Source organism: Zalophus californianus, chromosome 3 (genome assembly GCF_009762305.2).
Source record: "Zalophus californianus isolate mZalCal1 chromosome 3, mZalCal1.pri.v2, whole genome shotgun sequence".
NCBI lineage: Eukaryota > Metazoa > Chordata > Mammalia > Carnivora > Otariidae > Zalophus > Zalophus californianus.
In genome coordinates this window covers 110503544-110523617 of record NC_045597.1, presented here as the reverse complement: position 1 = coordinate 110523617, position 20074 = coordinate 110503544, and the positions used below count along the sequence as shown (strand labels likewise).

General features: G+C 36.0%; 1 protein-coding gene across 8 annotated transcripts in view; it reads left to right on the top strand.

The window, feature by feature from the left end:
- The window catches only part of GTDC1 (glycosyltransferase like domain containing 1), a 478402-nt gene that overhangs the window by 179150 nt on the left and 279178 nt on the right, over nt 1-20074 (top strand). For all 8 annotated transcript variants that reach the window (XM_027591202.1, XM_027591201.1, XM_027591200.1 and 5 more), the window contains exons 5-6: nt 9191-9358; nt 12720-12893. In XM_027591202.1, coding sequence (XP_027447003.1) covers nt 9191-9358; nt 12720-12893 — 342 coding nt within the window. The remainder of the gene's footprint in view (nt 1-9190; nt 9359-12719; nt 12894-20074) is intronic.

Below are 20074 nucleotides of genomic sequence, written 5' to 3'. Positions count from 1 at the left end.
AATTGACTTAGTTCTTCCAAGGCTGATGATCATGAATCCCTGAAGATGACAGAAATCATCATCATGATATTGTACATTCCTGATCTTTGTACCAGGTTGACACCTACCTTCCCCCAAGAGTTCCCTTCCTTTGGATTGTATCATGAGTCCTTGATATTTATTAGGATGGTGAAGCAGAGAACAGTGCCTGAGATATTATTAGGGACCCTAAAAAAAGCAATGAGTTCAATCAAAAATGACATCAAATAATGCATCCTAGACTTGTGTTGTGTGCTCAAGGTAGAAGGTAAGTTCTTTCTTTTGGGGACAGGAGATACTCCCCAACTTGTTTTTAATGGTAGGAGTAAATATCATATTGAACACTTGACTATATGTAGAGAATCAGCCAGTTTTATTCTCTCAGCGTCACTGAGGTTATGAATGACTGACTCATTCATTCATTCACTTATATGAAAACATTTATTGAGCATCTGAGATAGGATAGTGAGCAAGGAAGATATAGGGCATGTTTGAAGAGAACTTAAAATCCAGAGTGGTACCTGTCATGTTAGGGAAACTATAGAATACTAAAGAAAAGAACAGTAGGTCTAATTTTTCTCATCAAGGAATATGTACTTTATTGGGAAAAAACAAGATAACGTATGAAATATTAGGGAAACATGTAAAGCAGATATGTAAAACTATGTAACAAACCAGGACCCACATTTTTAATGGACACATTTGGTGACCAGGCCCTTTTAGTTCAATTAAATTTCCAATGCAGTTTCTTTCATTAGTCTATTATCTGTTATCTTTAGTTACCTACTAGGCACTCCACTTATATCCACATTTGTAGAAACTGTCCCTTCATTTCTTCTCTTATTCCAACCACCGGTTTATTTTCTCCTTTTGTATTAAGGAAGGTTACCACTGCCCATCTGACTGCACAAGCTAGAAACGGCCTTACCCTTAGCCTGTTCCTCCAGTAACCAAGTCAATATTGCTGTTATCTTCATTGCTCTTAATACCAGCTGCTGCTTTCTAGCCCAGTGCCTGACCGTGTTCTTGTTATTTCAGTAGGCTGACTCCTTCGTGTGATTTGGGGTGGCCACCTTGATTGTATGTCTCCAGGAGATCCTTCACTGATGGTCACTAGCTTTCCACTAGTTTGTCTAACTGTAATCACTCAGTAAATGATGAATGAAGGGATGAAATCAAACTATTCAGGTTAGTACGGTTCTTCTTCATACCATTTATATTTTTACTTCTGAAACACAGATGATAATGAGAAGTACAATTAACGGGAACCATTGAGTCACATTCTAATCTTAGACGACTCAAAATCAGTGTGGAATAATTGAAAAAAATAAGAGGCTTTGGGTCCAGATCAACTTGGGTTTGGAACTCCTCTCTGCCTCTTAGTAACTGCTGTGGCCTTAGCACATAACCAAACCTCTCATGCTTTAATTTCTTAATCAGTAAACTGGAAATAAGAGGATACATCTCTGAGGATGATTAAATTAGATGATATATGTAGAAAAATAAAACCCTTGCATTATTCATGGTTCTTTGTCTTCCTTTAGAATATGATCACATGGCTGTTGGACAGTCACGGCTTTAAACAAATTGGTTTTATCTTTGGATATATATATAGAACAACCCCCCTTATTTTGAGAGTGGTCGTGATGGTGATACTTTGATTCCTCATCCTCTCATTTTACTACCATTTTTCTCAGCCAATGAGCATTCACCACTCAGTTAAGGATAATAAGAAGAAATAAAGCATTGTTAGTATAAGTGTACAGTGGATCCCCGTATTGCTAACAGATAAAGTGTGAACTTAGAAAACTTCTTATGCTATATTCGGGTGCTTCTAGGTCTGATGGAAGACCACCTTTCCAGTTTTATTTGGTTCCTTACTTTTTTTTTTAACCCTCAACTTTAAGCAACCATTCCTCCTCTCTGACTGAATTCAAATAGCACTGATCGTTCCAGACCAAGATCTCAGGACCCAGGACTCCCTTGATACACAATAAACTTGACCTTTCCTGGTCCTCCACTGCTCTTTGTTTTCTCTTCCTCCTCTGGACTGATCGTCTTTTAGTACCTCTCCCTTCGTTTATAATCAGTCCTGCCCTGCTTTGTGACATTTCTTGTGCAGGACAGAGCTGTTACTTCTCTTTTTTCTTGTTACTTAATGTTTCCTGTATTTATGGCTTATTTTACCAGTTATATTGTCAGCTTCTTTTGAACAGGGGTGTTATCTTATACTTCTTAGTTTGTTGAGACTTAGTATTTTGATTTGTAGACTAACTGATAGATTATCTAAAACAGATATATCAATAAATGTTCTGAGTGGTTCATATTCCCTTATGTCTTACAAGAATACTGTTAATAGGTTCTGGTCCCAGAATACATCAAAAATGCTTAAGTATACACACAGTAAAAATTGCAATTTATTTCTAATTTTTTTTTCATTACTAGACACATACTCCCTGTTTCTTCCTTTCTTGTTACCAGCATAATTACTGGGTGTCTTTTATGGATTAGACACAATACCAAGAATGAAAGGACTTGAGAGTTAGCTTGAATAACTTGAGACACCTAAATTTAAGTGGCTCCTTTAGCTAAAAAAGCTCATATATATATATATATATATATATATAATTTGTCTCCTTAGGCAGCTGTGAGGCAGGTGAGAGTGCTGATGACTATGGACTTTGATTCCCTGCCTTCTGGACACGTGTTCTTTACACAGTATTCTCCTGACCATAATGATAAGCACAGGAAAGGAACATTACATGGTGGAGGAAAAAAGCAAAACTGATTACTTGATGCTACCCTATGGGACAGGCTTTGGGAAGCTGGATACTCTATTTAACAGCCTGTAAATTACCCATCATGGGAATCTGGAAATTAAATGACTACATTTCCTTTTCCTTTAGATAAGACTTCCATCTTGTATTTTTAATTGTTTTAGCAAATGGAAACATTTTGTTATGCTTGTTCTTGAAGGTTTTTGAAAATCCATAGCATTTAAACGTGCAGTTGAAATGGTCTAATTAAGATGAAGTAGCTGACAACTAAAGCATAGTGTGTTAAAATGAATTTTGCATATCAATGATTAATGAATATTAGAACTCTGTTATCATTCTACACAGGTTTTACAAATTAAAGAAATATATATTTAAGCCAAAGACTTTTGAAGGGTTTGGAAATAATTTTCATTTATGCATGTATGTGTTATTGAGCTCCTATTATATTGGAACATTATCACCACACTCTGGGAGTGACAAAGTGAAGGAAACGATAGTGCTCCTCTGTTTCACATCTTATATCTGGTTCATCAGCAAACACTGCCGTCGGCCCCTTCTAGTCGCCTCCAGCACTACCATCTTAACGCAAGCTACCATCACTTCTTTCTCTTCCCCTGACTGTTCTCCTGTCTCCTGAAAAGATTCCTTACAGTCTGTTTCCCATTCAGTAGTCAGCGTAAAGTTTTCTGCTACTAAAAAGCAATAAAACAGCTCATGAAATACATAAACAAATGTAATAGCAATACAAGAGGTTATACAAGAAAATTTTTAAACTTTATAGATAGGTGAATATAAGAGTCATGACCTGGTTGAAGATACTATGACACATCACATCATGAAGTCTGTTAAAAACCATATTTCAGAAATAATTTTTAACATAGTAAAACATCATGTTAAGTATTAGAAGCAAAAGAAAAAAAAATCTATGCAGTAACGGCACTAATGTATATATACTACAAAGTGAAAAGAAAAAAAGTGAATATACCCAATATGCATGTATAACTTTGTCATTTCCCTTCTTAAAAATCCTCAGTCTCTTTCCCATTGCTCTTACCATAATATCCAAAATTATTTTCATAAGAGCTTTTCTTCCAAAGGCTTCCAAACTTCCTTAGCCTCTTCTCTGTCCACTTTCATTGAACAAATTCCTTGCTCCTTATTCAGTGCCCCCACCTGCCAATTTTCTTTTTGCCTTAGCTACTTTATTTTCCATCTTATGTCCATCATTTAACTTAGTGCCTTGCAAATAATGGATGTTCAACATATACTGGCTAAATAAGCACCAGAATGAAAATAGTGGCTATTTCTTTTTTGGAGGTGGTTGCAGGTGATATTCACTTAATTTATATTTTTTGTACTTAAAACATTTTCTGTTGTGAACATATGCTTTCTAATTATCAGGAGGAAAAAGAAATAATGCCATTCCAGAATTAGGTAGGTGAAATTCAGCAAGTCAGGAGGAACTTAGAAATTAGGTTATCACAAGCAGGTCAGGGTCCAAGAAAATCAGTTCAGTGAGGAATTGCATTCAGGTATCATGGGTGAAGTGTTGGATTGAGGAAATCTGGTCCATCCACAGCTGTGCTTTCCCATATAGTACCCATTACTTTATGGCTATTTCATTTAAGCTTAAATGAATCAAGTTCAAGTCACTTTAAAATTTAGTTCCTCCATAGCACTAGCTACATTTCAAGTGCTCCATAGCCATATGTAGCTAGTTGCTGCTACATTGGATACTATATGCAGATATAAAACATTTCCATCATCACAGAAAACACCATATCATAGAAAGTATAGGATCTAGAGTCCTAGAGAGTGTATATCAAGGAACAAGAATCAAGAAAAGCAGCAGTGGAACAACAAAGACTTTGGTAATGAGGCTGAGCAACATGAATCTAGACAAGGAGTTTAGGTAGTGAGCAAGGAGACATGACTGGAAGAATGGAATTTACTCTTTTGTCAAAGGCTTACTGAAGCCCTGCAAAGAATTATTTAAGAATTCAACCCAAACTAGGATCTGTGTTAAATTGTGTACTATATCTTGTTATGTGATAAAATTGCTAAATGGTTTTGTGGGGTAGAAGGGCCCATTGAAAAGATTTCATGGAGTGAGATTGAGATAACTTAGTTCATGAAGTATTATTACTAGATTGCATGGTGGTGGTTGGAATATGGAATGTCTGTCTTCTGTTTCTCATTTCACTGCCCTTCCATACCCTTTAAGATAATAAAAGTATGCACTGTGATAATAGTGGTCCCATTCCTACAGTGCTTAGGTATATTTCAGCATCTCTTTTTATGTATTAAGAGAATAGAGTAAAAGGCAAATAACTAGTTTATTCAAACTGAGCCAGAAAATAAAAAGTCTCTAATTTTGAATTTCATTATGTTGAATGATTTTGGATTCTTTAAGCAAATATGACTCAGATTGTAGATATAATGTGTATTGGAAACAATTGAAACATGTGTATGGATACAGCCCCACTATAGAACGGTGTTAATGTGGTTGGAGCAAAGAGCATTTTGGTTAGACGATTATAATAGCAGCTTACTTATACTTTTGGTGAGATGGTATAAGCTAATGATGTAGCCGTTAATTTGAATTTAGCAGACATTTTAAATATAGGTTTCTCTTACAGAGACAAAAGTTGCAATTTAAAGCTCTTTGGTGGTCTAAAAACAACTTAATTCTGTAGTAGCATGGGAATAAGTACTAATCCAGCTTACACAGTGATTGTACTATGTCATGTTTGTGAAAGATTGCACAACCGCTTTCTCTGGTTTTTATGTTAATTTAAAAATATTAAACATAAAACCTTATAACATCTTCATGCTGAGATAAACTGTTCAATTTAACTTGTGCTCAGGCAGCAGCTGTCAGGAATTATCTTGTTCCTAGTGGTTTTTGCTATCACCTTGTGCCCTTTCCTGTCAGAGACACAGTGTGGGATGATAAAGCTCACCTTGTTAGGATTTATTGCTTAAATAATACCTGAGGCAAGAAGAACATTGGAAGCCTAGGGTTTAGCTGCTGATCGAGTGATGCCATTCATTGTATTAACTTTTTTTTTAATTGTTGGAAGGGGGTAAAGTAAAAATTGCCTGTGAATCTTACCTGTGTTCCTTTCGTGGGCATACTCATTGCTTTTTTCCGGGGGGGGTGCCCTTGACTTAAGTATTTACGGAACTGCTTGTTGTCCAATTTACTGTTTTACAAGTGAAAAAGTAAAGAAGAAATGTTTTCCTAATGCTGGAGATAATTTCCACAATTTAGAAGTAGTGAGGGCTATTTCAAGATCAGTTATAAAAATAAAATGATTTTCCTGTTAATGATTGAACAAACTAAAGGAAGTGTTGGTGTGGGCCATCCCAAATGGTTAATATTATGAAAATCATTGCCATTTCACTTCTGAATGTATTACATTCTTTGATTTAGGAGGTTTTATTTGGAAGGCTCAACTTTAGATCTGGATTCCTTAATTATGGATCAGCTAGCAGGTAGGGTAAGGAGAGGAGGTGTATGGTAGGAGAAGAGTTGGTTAAACATTTGCTACAGATGGTCCATCCTGAGGATAATTCTCATGTTGGAAATTAACAATTGGATTATGACTAGAAATACATATATAATGGGTTTATTGTTTATGGAATGTATTTTTCCCTTCTACTCACTGCCATTTAATGCATATTTCCTCAAATTTGTGGTTTTGTAAATGTATAACTGAACAACAGTTGGAAGACTAGATCACTGAATTACAATATACCATTAATTTAGATTAATCAATTGTTAACCTTTTATCCATTCTTTATCTCTATGCAAATATATACATATGAATATTTATTGTTATTAGTAGCCTTTTAACTGAACCATGTAAGAATTAGTTGTAGACATGGTGACACTTCACGTGTAAATAATTCATTCTGTCTCCCAAGAATAAGTATATTCTTGTACATGACCATAATAAAATTATTACACTTGAGAAATTTAAGATTGATAAAAATTTAGTTTTATATTGAGTCCATATTCAGAGTTTTTGTCCTTATAGTGTCATTTATAACTGTCTTTTCCCCATCTAGTATCCAGTCAAGAATCACACATTGTATTTTGTTTTGGTATCTCTTTATTTTCCTTTAATCTAGATTTTTTTTTTCCCTTTATGACATTGACATTTTTGGATATCAAGCCCTGTTATTTTGCAGAATATTTATCTGATTTTCTCCTCATGACCAAATTCAGATCAGGCATTTTTGGCAGGAATACTACATTGGTGATTTGTATCTTTGTCAGTGTACCACTTTGGGAAATACATATCACTTGTCCTGTTATTGTTCATATTAAGTTTGATGACTTGGGTAAATTGATGTCTACTAAATTTGTCCATTAAGGTACCATTTTTTCTTTGTAGTTAATAAGTAATATGGGGGCTGCATTTAATGAATTTTTCAGCCTTGTGTGTGAAAAACATTGAGCTTGCTCAGGTCTCATGATTAAGAATGAGTAATTGTTTGCAATAGTGTTGTATGGAGGGAGAGGAGGGGATATTTCTCAATAATTAGACTCACAAGTCATCATCCATTTTCTTTTAAAGAATAATATTGATTGAGATTAATATTTTATTGTTCTCTTTACTAAGGATCAGATTTGTAGATAAGCAAATATCTTCATATTTCAGAATTTTCAATCCAAGCTTTAGAAAGTCTTATACTTGGTGCTGGTGGTAGGCATGTTTTTGGACAAAATATAGTATTTTTTCATCATAATTTTTCTCCTTGCTTTAGTTGAATACGGACAATTAAAAAAATAAATACATATCCTTTGTAAGATTTTTTACTTCAAAGCATTAAACCGTGGCATTAATACAGCAGTGTGGGTTTAAAGAGAGATCACTGCCTTTTGGTCTTATGTGCCTTTTTTAGTCCATGAAGAAGACACTTGAATTCCTATTTATGATATATGCACTTATCATGTAATCATTCTTCTTATGTGAAAGGCTAGTGCTGCAGATCATATAAACACCTGAAGTTAGCCATTTGGCTTGTCAGCAAGGGAGAATTTATAGTAGTTGTAATCATGGTAATAATAAGTATGATATTTTGTATTTATTAAGTACAGAAAAAAGCATTTGTAATGTAAGTGGTACACAGCCAATTTATATCCATGGGGTAATGAAAAGTACTTCAGGATTGGAAGACCAGGAGTCTCTGCTTTGCCACTTTATACCAGTGTGATTCTAGGAAAAAAAAAGAAGAAAAAAAAAAACTCTTAACCTTCTTGAACTTCATTTTTTAGAATGGGAATTAAAGTTGTAAGGGTCAAGTGATGCTACATTATGTTATAAAGGTGGCATTCCATCAAAATTGTGCCATCTAAATGTCCTCAGCTGTTCAGGGGAATGTAATTTGTCCCTCTTTTGTATCCATATGTGGTACACCTTGTTAGTGAAACATTTCCAGGTTGTCCTAGATAGTTATTACTCCTTTCTTGTTTCTCTTAATTGTTTATGTCACTGTTGCAGGCAGCATTTATCCTGGTGGGCTCTCTTGTTTCACCTTTTCTGTTCTTCTTAGTTAGACTCTGGCACACAGTAGGCATTTAGTAAATATTTGTGGAGTGAATGGGTAAATAGACATTTTCATTTATAAACATGGTAGGTAAGCTTTCAGTTTCCTTTTTTCCACAAAATAAGGTATCAGCTTTCTTTTTTATATTTATGTTTTTATATAAGGGGTTTTATAGATTATACATCCGGTGCCATTAGCAGTCCAGTAATGGAGAATAAAATATTAAAAAAAGAAAAAACACAAAATATTGCAGAGCAGTTAAAAAAAAGGGAGGGAGGAGGGACAGTGAGAAAACATGCCAAGAGAAAAAGACCACACTCGATAAGTCTATTGCATAAATCAAAAGGGTTTATGTCATAACATGAACATGTGCCATTCCTGCTCGTATATTGAATTTCAGTAGTTTGTTGCATAAAGAAGTGAAGTGTAATGAAACTGGCAAGCAAAGTATTCCCCAGTCAGCCTTATCTTTGTTCCATTTGTCCTTCAGATAGAGCTTTTCTTGCCTTTTTCAATAAAATCCATCCGGCTTTTTTTTTTTTTTTTTCTTTTTTCTTTTCTCTCTTTCTTTCTTTCTTTCTTTCTTTTTTTTTGCATCTCTCAGTAACTGAGCTGAGAAGACCAATGAGATTCGGGGCTTTTATAGTTCTTAGCGGCTGCTTTTTAAGAGATCAAAACTTAGAATGCTGCTACATGGTATTAAGACTTAAGTATTGATGTGTCCCTATAGGGGATATGTTTTTCTTGGGGTAGGAAGAGGGAAAAGGGGAGAAGGGTGAAGGATGACCACTTCAGGCATGCTTGGGACAGTAAACTTTAATGTCCTTGTTTCCTAGGATCCTCTTTGCAAGCTCAGTGCTGAACCTGACCGAACTGGCTGCCCTTCGACCTGACCTTGGGAAATTGAAAAAGATTCTGTACTTCCATGAGAACCAATTGGTATATCCTGTCAAGAAATGTCAGGAGAGGGATTTCCAATATGGATACAACCAAATTCTCTCATGGTAGGTATAGAATGTATCATTATATTTAGTCCTTTACCACAGTTTTCTTTATAGATAGTTAGCTTTTAAATCTGGAGACCTACTGTACACTTATTTTAAAAACACCTTAACGTGGGTGCATATGTGTAAACATACCTTCCACGGTAGTAACTGCTTGTGCCTTTGCAGTATATGTATATAGAGGAGAACAGCCAATCCTTTTATAAAATACATGTAACAATCTAATTATATTTTGAACTAGTTATCTGACTATTTTCTACAACATTTAAAATAGAATCACAGTGTTTACACGGGACTTTCTTCCCCCCTTGATTCCATCATGTATTGTTTAAGGGGTACTTTTAGAAAAGAGCGGTTAGTCAGGTCTCATTTACCAACCACTTTCAATATATATATAGAAATTTATAGAGGAAGAAATAGAAATTAGAGCATAGTAGAACAAGGGGGTTTTGTCCTTTTTTTTTTCTTATTGTCTATAAGAGAAAACTATGGAAAATGAATCTTTAGGTGGTTGGGTTTTTTTTTTTTTCCCCTCATTGAGTCTTCTGAAATTGCATAGCCTTAAAATACCATGACATTTCAAAGGTGATGGTCCTTCTCTGTTGTTACTTCAACAAAATGTATCTCTTGAAGCTTAGTTAATGAAAGAAGTTAATAACAACTCTGAAACGGCTTTGTGATTGGCTCCTACTCACATAACTGTAGCAATCAAATAGAATCAGGTTGGCCATGATTGGGTACATCTTACTCACCTTTTTTAATAGTTATTAGCAGTTGGGATTGATGGCATGTTTTAACAGACTCCCAACTCTTACAAGCATATTCCATAGTTTAGTTGACATAGAAAAACAGCTATATGGTAATATTTCTGTGTTTTGAGCATTTTGTAAATATTTTCCTGCAATCATTTTTACAAGCTGCTTCAATTGTGAAGTAGCAGCACTATCATAGAGTGGAACTGCTTCACGTCAAATGTCTCATAAAAATGCAACCGTTTTAAAATTTCATAATAAAATTAAAATACTTTATTTTATATTGAAACAGAGAAGGGAATTATGTTTTAAAAATAAAAATAAAATCATTTTGTGCTTTATCAATATGGAAAACATTTGTAATATTCTCTCGATTTCTTGAATTAGCATCATTCTTTTCCTCTGATAGTGTGTGTTTATTACCCCTGAGAAATAACTGGGGGAAAAAATTAAGTCTATTTTTCCCTTTATGGGTGGCTTTAAAGTTAATGGAAGTTACACCCACTCATATCGGAGCAGAAATACATGAGAAGAATATTTCTGGAGACTGTCTTGGATCTTTAATTTAGCATAGACTGGGTTTTTAAGAGCGTAAGTAGTTGGGTTGCCTGCCCGATGAGGGCAGATGTCTATAAAAAAAATTTAGCTCACTGCCCCTCATCTCTCTATTTTATAAAAGATTGTTTTTGGTCAAAAGGAATGAGACTATAAAAGCCCGTACATGGTTTTCCAGCATTGCTCTTCTCAGGAGGGTAAACTGATAGACAAGCTCGGAGAGAAAGAAGTAGACTCGATCATTGGTTGGACTGGTAATGAGAAAAAAATGATTTGCCGTTGTCCAGAGGAAAAATAAGAGTGTCAGAAAGCAGTTCTGTTTCAGATTCTCTTCGAAAAGTATGAGTCTTGCTTCCTCAAATGTTTCTTTAGTTTTCTTGCTGACTTCTGCTTTTGTTGGCATTGTCGGATTTCTTTCTTGACCAAGTGGCAGTTAAGGACTTTAGAGGTGACTGACATAAACACTCACCTTAAATAGAGGTTTCACTAACCCTCTGACTTATGAACAAATATCGTAACTGTATATTATGACCTGTGGGTCGCTATTACAATATGTGACATATGGTGAAAACAGACTAGCTGTAAAACATCCTTCAACTTTTGGTCTATTATTATATTGGCTTCTTTATTGCTTGCTGTTGTGTCAGCACTTCTGTGACATTCTTTTGTATTATCCGTGCTGTTATCACCCCTACCCCCAAATTTCCCCTAAGTTGCAACCAAAAAAAAAAAAATACTTGTAGGGAAAAGCAGTTTTGCAGGGGAGGCATAAAGGTGGCAGTTCAAAGTTCCTTTTGTAGGCTTTTCCTTCTGCTGTGTATTAATGATAGAAACTTTGGCTGTCCTCAGTAAACGGGGGATTTGCTATGGTATTCCTATTCTGTAAGCTCTGCCTCTTCATTTGTGTTTTGCAGTCTTACAGACTTATGTGTCTTTTCCATTTTTTGATTTATCACTTTTAAGGTGAAATAAAACTAACTACTATTTGAGTTTATATACCTCCTCACTAAAACATTTGTGTGCATTTTACTGAGATCCAGAGACACTGAGACACTGAATCATTGCTTAAAGCGAAGAGGACCATTTAAAAAAATCAAACCAATAATTTATTAAATCAGTTTTTTGACCCATAAAGGGGATATACTACATATTCAGGTTTTATCTGGGCTTACTCCTAGTTATCACTTGTGTTCATTGGTCTTCAAGAAAATGTTTTAGGCAATTCTGAACACTGTTGACATACTTATGACATCTAAATTTGTTATCACATTTCCTTATAACAATGTATTTTAGATTTTTTGTATTTAAAAAATATTAAAGTGGGGAACACAATCTTTCCATCAAAAGTAATAGATAGTATTATATTTATTTTGTTTAATTCTGAAGGTCCGTGGTGTTGTGGTCCTTCTTCTTTGACTACCCCAAATATAATATAATAGTAAAATAAGTTATTTGTAGAGGTCCCATATAATCCTTCCTGTAGAGTTCCAGAACTTTAAAAAATCTAATGGTTTCTTGAAGCAAGGATTAAACAAGAAATAGACTTTAACCACATGTTTAAAGGTGTGCTTTTGTGTGTAATAGCTTTATCTGAACTAGCCTCCTTGCAGGTACTGAAAAGTATGTCAGATGTTCTCTTCTCAGTAGTATGGTGTAAAATGGTGTATATCGCTGACATAGAAATCCAGCATGGGTATGTGGGCCACAGAGAAAAAGGTCCTGCTGTACTTAGTGCTGTTCATAATACAGAAAGTCCTGACACTGCAGAAAAACAAACTTTGTTTGAAGCTTCATAAGATCCCAATACATCATTTAACTCCTCCCTTGCCTTTCCTCCCTGATGCCAGCAATCTAACTTACCATGATACAATGGGAATGAAACTAACTTATCTATTAGAGGCAATTTAATAAATACCGATGGGAAATGCAGAGTTCTTTGCAAACCCAAGTACAGTGTAAACTCTGTACAGTGTAACACAGAAGTCTTGTTCTTATAAAAACTAACTGTGAATGAGTGTGGGTTCATCCTTTGCATTTATCCCTTCCCTTTCCAGCCTGGTGGCTGATGTGGTGGTGTTCAACTCGGTTTTTAATATGGAGTCATTTCTTACCTCTATTGGAAAATTTATGAAGCTGATTCCTGATCACAGACCCAGGGATCTGGAAAGCATCATCAGACCCAAGTGCCAAGTTATTTACTTTCCCATCAGGTTTCCTGATGTGAGCAGGTCAGTATGTTTGACTCCATTTTTAATATTATGTCATAAATTATTACCCAAATGTATAGAAATTGGTGGTGTCCTTCCAATTTTAACTTTTCAGTGTAAGCATGTAATTAAAGAATCGAGTTCTATTTCACCATGCTGTGATTTACAGACATTTTAAATAATCATGTGTCCAGCTGATGCCTGAATGGTTAGTTCTGATAGTGAGTTCATCCTTTCTTTAGTGTTATTTATTGGTTTCCTCAAGCAAGCTGCTTTGGCTTTTTTGACACTTACTGTTTTGTTTCTTTATTTGTTGTTTTGTTACAGAAGTCATTGTCAAGCATATTTCTCAACCTTTGCATTCAGCTTATGCCCCTGGGTTTGTATGTATATAGCAACTGTTCTAAGTAAGTCAGTGTTAAATTCACCGCTTGGGTTACTTTCATTTCCCATGCTATTTTCTTCTATTTTTTTCCTTCTTCCATTTTTTACTATTTATATTATCTTAATAAAGAGGTCTTCTGTATTAGGTTACAAATGCATTTAATTGCCATTTCTCTTTCTCTGTTACTAAGGACATTTTTTATTACCCTTGTTGCTGGGCCCACCCTGAATTAGCAGTGAATGATGTGGCTCAAAGGGAACATTCTCAAATTCCTTTTCACTTCTGATTAAACCTAGCAAAACGGTTTTTCTTACCAGTAGGAATATTTCTCCCTTGTGAACAGAAAGTTTACTTCGATGGGACTCATACTAGCTGGGGATGCTGCTGTTTGTAACTGACGATGTCCTTAAAAAGAGTTCAGGGACAGCTGTTTCTTCCCTGTCCCTGAAAGGAAGGCAGGAAACAATTTAATGTCTATGCATGTTATGCAGGAGGTCAGCATTACCCTCTGTGTTCTCGATTTCCTGAGTGCACCCAGATTTTGCTGTGGGATCAGTAGTGCTCATCAGTGCTCTTAATGCTGATTTATTTGAGTGTTTTACTAGTTAATATTTCATTGAAGAAAAATCTGCCTCATACCAAATCAAGTTAGTGAGTCATAAAATTTAAGTTAGACAACCTTGCCCAATTCTTACTTTATGGAGTTCAGAAAGCAGAGGCTCAGAGAAGCAGAGACTGGCTTGTACTCATACTGCTGATTATTGTCACAGATTGGATTAAAGTTTAGACCCTATGATTTTTTAATTCAATTTTCTGTTTACTGTTCAAGCTTCTTATCACTATAGGTCATTTGTGAAAAACATTGAATCATTTATTTGCAGTTTTGACAACTGTCAGGCTAAGTGAAACTAAGATCAAAATTGATTTTCAGTTATATATGCATATATAATGTGAATTTATATATACATATATATAAAATATGTGGGATGAGAGAATTTCAACTTCTGGAAAATATAATTGTTACATTTTAGATCTGTGATTAGTTAAAACACAGTTTATATTTTAGGCCATATTTTTAAAATATGAACTTTATTTTTTGACATGTTTTTAAGGTTTTCATATAACGTACACTCAAAATGTACATCTTTAATTTAGCAGGTGATTATACTACATCTTAATTATTACCACTATAGAATTCCAAATAAATAATACGTTTTAAAATTCATTTGCATCTGATATATTCCTACAACATCATATGTTTAATACACCTGTGGCAATTGAATAGTTTATTAATTTGGACTATATTACCATAAATAAATCTAGCTAAATGGAAAAAGGTTAAGAAATATTGTGGCCAAGATAACATTCATAAGCAAGGTCTTAGCCCAGAGTGTTATTTGAATTATTTTCAAATGGTAATTTGCTTTATCCAACCCAAACTCATATAGTGTAAGTAAGTGATTATTTGCATGAATGACAATCATTCTAATGCCTGCAGTCTTAAAAGAGTATTATTTTGTTGAGATGTTGAAAAATATTTAATAATTCCAAAGGCAACATAACCAAGATGATTAAAAAAAAAAACTTTTGAATGCTTCTACCTTTCTCCCTATATAAATATTGTTTGGTCATGGCAAAAATAAATTTAAGTAAAAACAAACTAGAAGATATAATTAAATTATTACTATAATGTGCTATAATAGTGTATACTATAATGGATATTAGTCAGAGAAGGGGAAAAGCTGTATTTCAGCAAAAAATATGAGGATTTCTAAAGTTGTTAACAGTTAAAATTCAGAGCATGTCGGTCTACATAGGACTTCAGTAATATTGGGCTTTGTGGCAACTGCTGTTACCTATTGCCCTCCTCACTCCTTACTGCCTTGCCTTTCTCAAAGACCAGAAAAATAGTTGCAAGAAAGAATATCACTTGAAACTATCATTATATGTATTTGGGGCACCAGGGTGGCTCAGTCAATTAAGGGTCCGGCTCTTGGTTTCGGCTCAGGTCATGATTTCAGGGTCGTGAGATGAAGCCCTGCGTTGGGCTCCATGCTCAGCAGGGAGTCTGCTTGAGAGTCTCCCCCCGCCCCGCCCTTCCCCTGCTCACGCTCTAAATAAATAAATAAATAAATAAATAAATAAATAAATAAATATCTTTTAAAAAAAGAAACTATCATTATATGTATTAAACATTTGGGGATGTGAAAGCTCTTAAACACTGGAAGCATACATACATGTATTTGAGTCTTGACTACCACTTACTAGCTCTGTGACCTATGTAAGTGTAATGACCCTGAACTTAGGTTCTTTAATATTATGATTATATATACTTTATCATCTCATAGGCATTGTAGTGACTAAAGGAAATAATGCACCTGTGAAATGCCTAGCATAGTGCCTGGTATGTAGTAGCCTCCCCAATAAAGACTACTTCATCTTATTAATTTTCCCACTCCCATTGTTATATTACCCATCCATGTGCTTCTGGGTGCATATTCTTTTTCTTCATACCTATTAATATGGATGAACTGACTTTGCTTCCGTGTGAGGTCTTTGCCTCCACAAGAGTCCATCCTCCTTGCATACCTAAGGACTACTGTCCTAGCAATTTGTCCATCTCTGTTCTGCATCATCAGTTTTCCTGGCTTCTGGGTCATTACTATTAGCATAAGAAAAATGCCATTGGTTTTACATCTTTAAAATAGTTATTTCTTGACTCCACTTCTCCCTTCTGCTACTGCCTATTTTCTTTCTCTCTGTTAGTAGCAAAACCTCCTGAAAGAGTTGTTTATACTTGCTTCCACTTTGTTCCTACTGTTCTCTCTTATAGCTACTCCACTGAAACTGTTTTTGTCAAGGTTACTGATGACTTCCATGCCTCCCTAAATCCTATGGTCAATTCTCAGTGCTCATCTTACTTAACATATCAGCAGCATTTGACACACTACGACACATTCTTCAGTTGGTTTCTAGCAACACACAGGTTGCTACTTCTCAGGCCTGTTGCTGGTTTCTCATCATTCGCCTGGCTTTGAACTTCAGACTGACCTTTAGCACTCTTAACACTTAAGGGATTGATGGAGGAAGAGCCCAGGATTGAAAGGAGAAGAAAAAAGAGTCAGGAAGTCAACACTGAGAGAATTATCCTCTGGAGCAAAGGGAAGGGTGTTTTAAGAAGATGGTCAGTAGTGAATTCAGAGAAGTAAGGTTAAATAATATCCTTGAATTTGACAATTAAAAGGTCAGTGGTACCCCATTCTGCATTCTGTTAACTCACAGAAAAGTTTCATGTGTTCCTTCTGGTAGCCAGAGAAAGCTAGGATCCAAGTCTGGGTGAGATCTCTTTCCTTTTCTGTCTCTTTGTCTCTCTCTGTCTCTGTCTCTGTCTCTGTCTCTCTCTCACACACACACACACACACACACAGATTCTGCTTCTCATTTTGTGGATGAAAGCACCAAGGTTCAGAGAAGTTAAGTGTCTCCTGGTAACCACACAGCTAGATATAGACAGAGCAAGAACTGGAACTAATATCTCAAAATCTCCATCCTGTGCTCTGCCCACCACTTACTGTGAATGCAATTTCAGAGGTCTCGATTATCTGATTTCTCAGCTGACAGCAGATTAGCAGCATCACATTGGGGGTGTGATAAAGGCAGGCTCACTGACAGCAGTAAAAAGTGACAGCTGACTGACAGCTTGACAACAAGGGAGGAGAGAGAGAAACTATTTAAAAAAATATATGAGAAGTGAAAAAGCATAGCAGCCTGGAGCCATTATATGGCAGGGTGGGCAACTGCACACACTGAAGAACCCTTGCAGACATTTCTCCACGACTGTACAGCTTGTACATCACAAGGATCACTGTAAGGTATTAAAAGAGATGAAATGATAGCCAGTGAATTCTGTGTACAAATGGAGGGAAATGCATAGCTCTTTGGTGGAAATGATAAATAACAGCAAATGAAGGTAGACCTCATGCCTCACTCTAGGATGTACATAAGCCATATGCACCTAAGGGAAGACAGGAAACATCTAAACCCTTCCCATGCAGTGGTAATATCTATAAAGCTTACGTGACCAGAGAATATTTCAGGAAGCTATCTTTTTTAGATCTTCCTGATTGGAGCCATTTTATGGACCAAATCTCCCTTTGCTGCTGGGGAGCATACATGGATCCTTTGGTACTCAAGGCACTCAGGCCTGCCAGATGATCAGTGGTCAACAAGACAGATTTTGCAATATTAATACCATGTTTGCCCTGTTTGGGCTGCTGTAACGGAATACCATAGACTGGGTGGCTAATCAATAACAGGAATTTATTTCTCATAGTTTTGGAGCCTAGCAAGTCCAGGATTAAGGCTCTGGCAGATTTGGTGTCTGAGGAAGGTCGGTTTTCTATGTTTGTGCTGTGTTCTTACATGATAGAAGGAGTGAGGGAGCTCTCTGGAGTCTCTCTTTTTTTTTTTTTTTTTAATTTTTTACTTTATTATGTTATGTTAATCACCATACATTACATCATTAGTTTTTGATGTAGTGTTCCATGATTCATTGTTTACATATAACACCCAGTGCTCCATGCAGAATGTGCCCTCTTTAATGCCCATCACTAGGCTAACCCATCCCCCCCACCCCCCTCCCCTCTAGAATCCTCAGTTTGTTTCTCAGAGTCCATAGTCTCTCATGGTTCGTCTCCCCCTCCAATTTACCCCCCTCATTTTTCCCTTCCTACTATCTTCTTTTTTTTAACATATATTGCATTATTTGTTGCAGAGGTACAGGTCTGTGATTCAACAGTCTTACACAATTCACAGCACTCACCATAGCACATACCCTCCCCAATGTCTATCACCCAGCCACCCCATCCCTCCTGCCGCCCCTTCCAGCAACCCTCAGTTTGTTTCCTGAGATTAAGAATTCCTCATTTCAGTGAGATCATACGATACATGTCTTTCTCTGATTGACTTATTTCGCTGAGCATAATACCCTCCAGTTCCATCCATGTCGTTGCAAATGGTAAGATATCATTCCTTTTGATGGCTGCATAATATTCCATTGTATACATACACCACATCATCTTTATCCATTCATCTGTCAATGGACATCTTGGCTCTTTCCATAGTTTGGCTATTGTGGACATTGCTGCTATAAACATTGGGGTGCACAGTACCCCTTCAGATCCCTACATTTGTATCTCTGGGGTAAATACTCAGTAGTGCAATTGCTGGGTCATATGGTAGCTCTATTTTCAACTTTTTGAGGAACCTCCATACTGTTTTCCAGAGTGGCTGCACCAGCTTGCATTCCCACCAACAGTGTAGGAGGGTTCCCCTTTCTCCACATCCGCACCAACATCTGTCGTTTCCTGACTTGTTAATTTTAGCCATTCTGACTGGTGTGAGGTGGTATCTCATTGAGGTTTTGATTTGCAGATGATATGATACTTTATGTGGAAAACCCGAAAGATTCCACCCCAAAACTGCTAGAAGTCATACAGGAATTCAGTAAAGTGGCAGGATATAAAATCAATGCCCAGAAATCAGTGGCATTCCTATATACCAACAAGACAGAAGAAAGAGAAATTAAGGAGTCGATCCCATTTACAATTGTACCCAAAATCATAAGATACCTAGGAATAAATCTAACCAAAGAGGCAAAGAATCTGTACTCAGAAAACTATAAAATATGAAAGAAATTGAGGAAGACACAAAGAAATGGAGTCTCTTTTATAAAGGTACTAATCCCATCGATGAGGGATCCACCTTCATGATATGATTATCTCCCAAAAACCATACCTCCTAATACCATCACATATAGGGGCAGAGTAGGATTTCAACATATGAATTCTGAAGGACTACAGACATTCATTCTGTAGCATGCCAGAAGATGAATATAATCTCAAGACTTGATGAGATGAGACTCATGACTCGGAAGCCTATTCTGCATTAGAGGGTATAGGTTAGATTGGAAATTAAGGAAATTTCACTGTGTATATCAAGAAGGCAGATTTCATGTAGAACTTCATGGTGTGTGACGGAAAGAATAAAGGAAGCAGTCCTGCAGTGCACAGAGCCAAACATCGGCTCGAGGAAGCCAGTATTTTCCTACTCTAGATCATGTAACTGCCGAACAGGCAAGGCCTGGTACAACTAGGGGATTTTATTTATCTAGGCCTTTGTGTGAGTCTTAGTCTAATGAAATCAGAACATTAGAGGGATTTGCAACTTGCTTTCTGACAGGGTCACCTTTAGAAGGTAGAGTTAACCATAACAGCTAACCTTACTGATTCTTATTAAAGCCCTGCATGTGCTAAGCCTTTTATACGTATTTTAGCATTTTGTTCTTCCAACAATTCTGAAAGCTATTTTCCATTTATAGTTGAAGAAACTCAGCCATAGAGAATGTAAATAACTTTTTGCCTATGGTCATACAGATAGTAAAGGTAGAACAAGAAATCAAATATTTTTTTATCTGATTTTAGAACCCAAATTCTTTTCTGTATTGCCTATCCCCCCAAAAGAGGTTCAGGTCCCTGGTACTTGACTCTGACCAGTGAAGAACAAATGACTTAGAAAATTGACAGAAATATTGACTGAAAGGGAGCATGTCCTGGTAATGTTATGAAAGAAAGGACTCAAGGCTTTAGAAAGCAGACTTTTAAAATGTTGAATTTTTAGAAAAAGAGGATACCTGAAGACGAATGAGAAATTTTAAAAAAGAATTCTGATAGTAAATTGAAGATAGGCCCGAAGAAGCAGAATAGGAAGAATAGTTCAGCAAAGGAACAGCTGTAGGCTCAGACCATTATTTCATGTA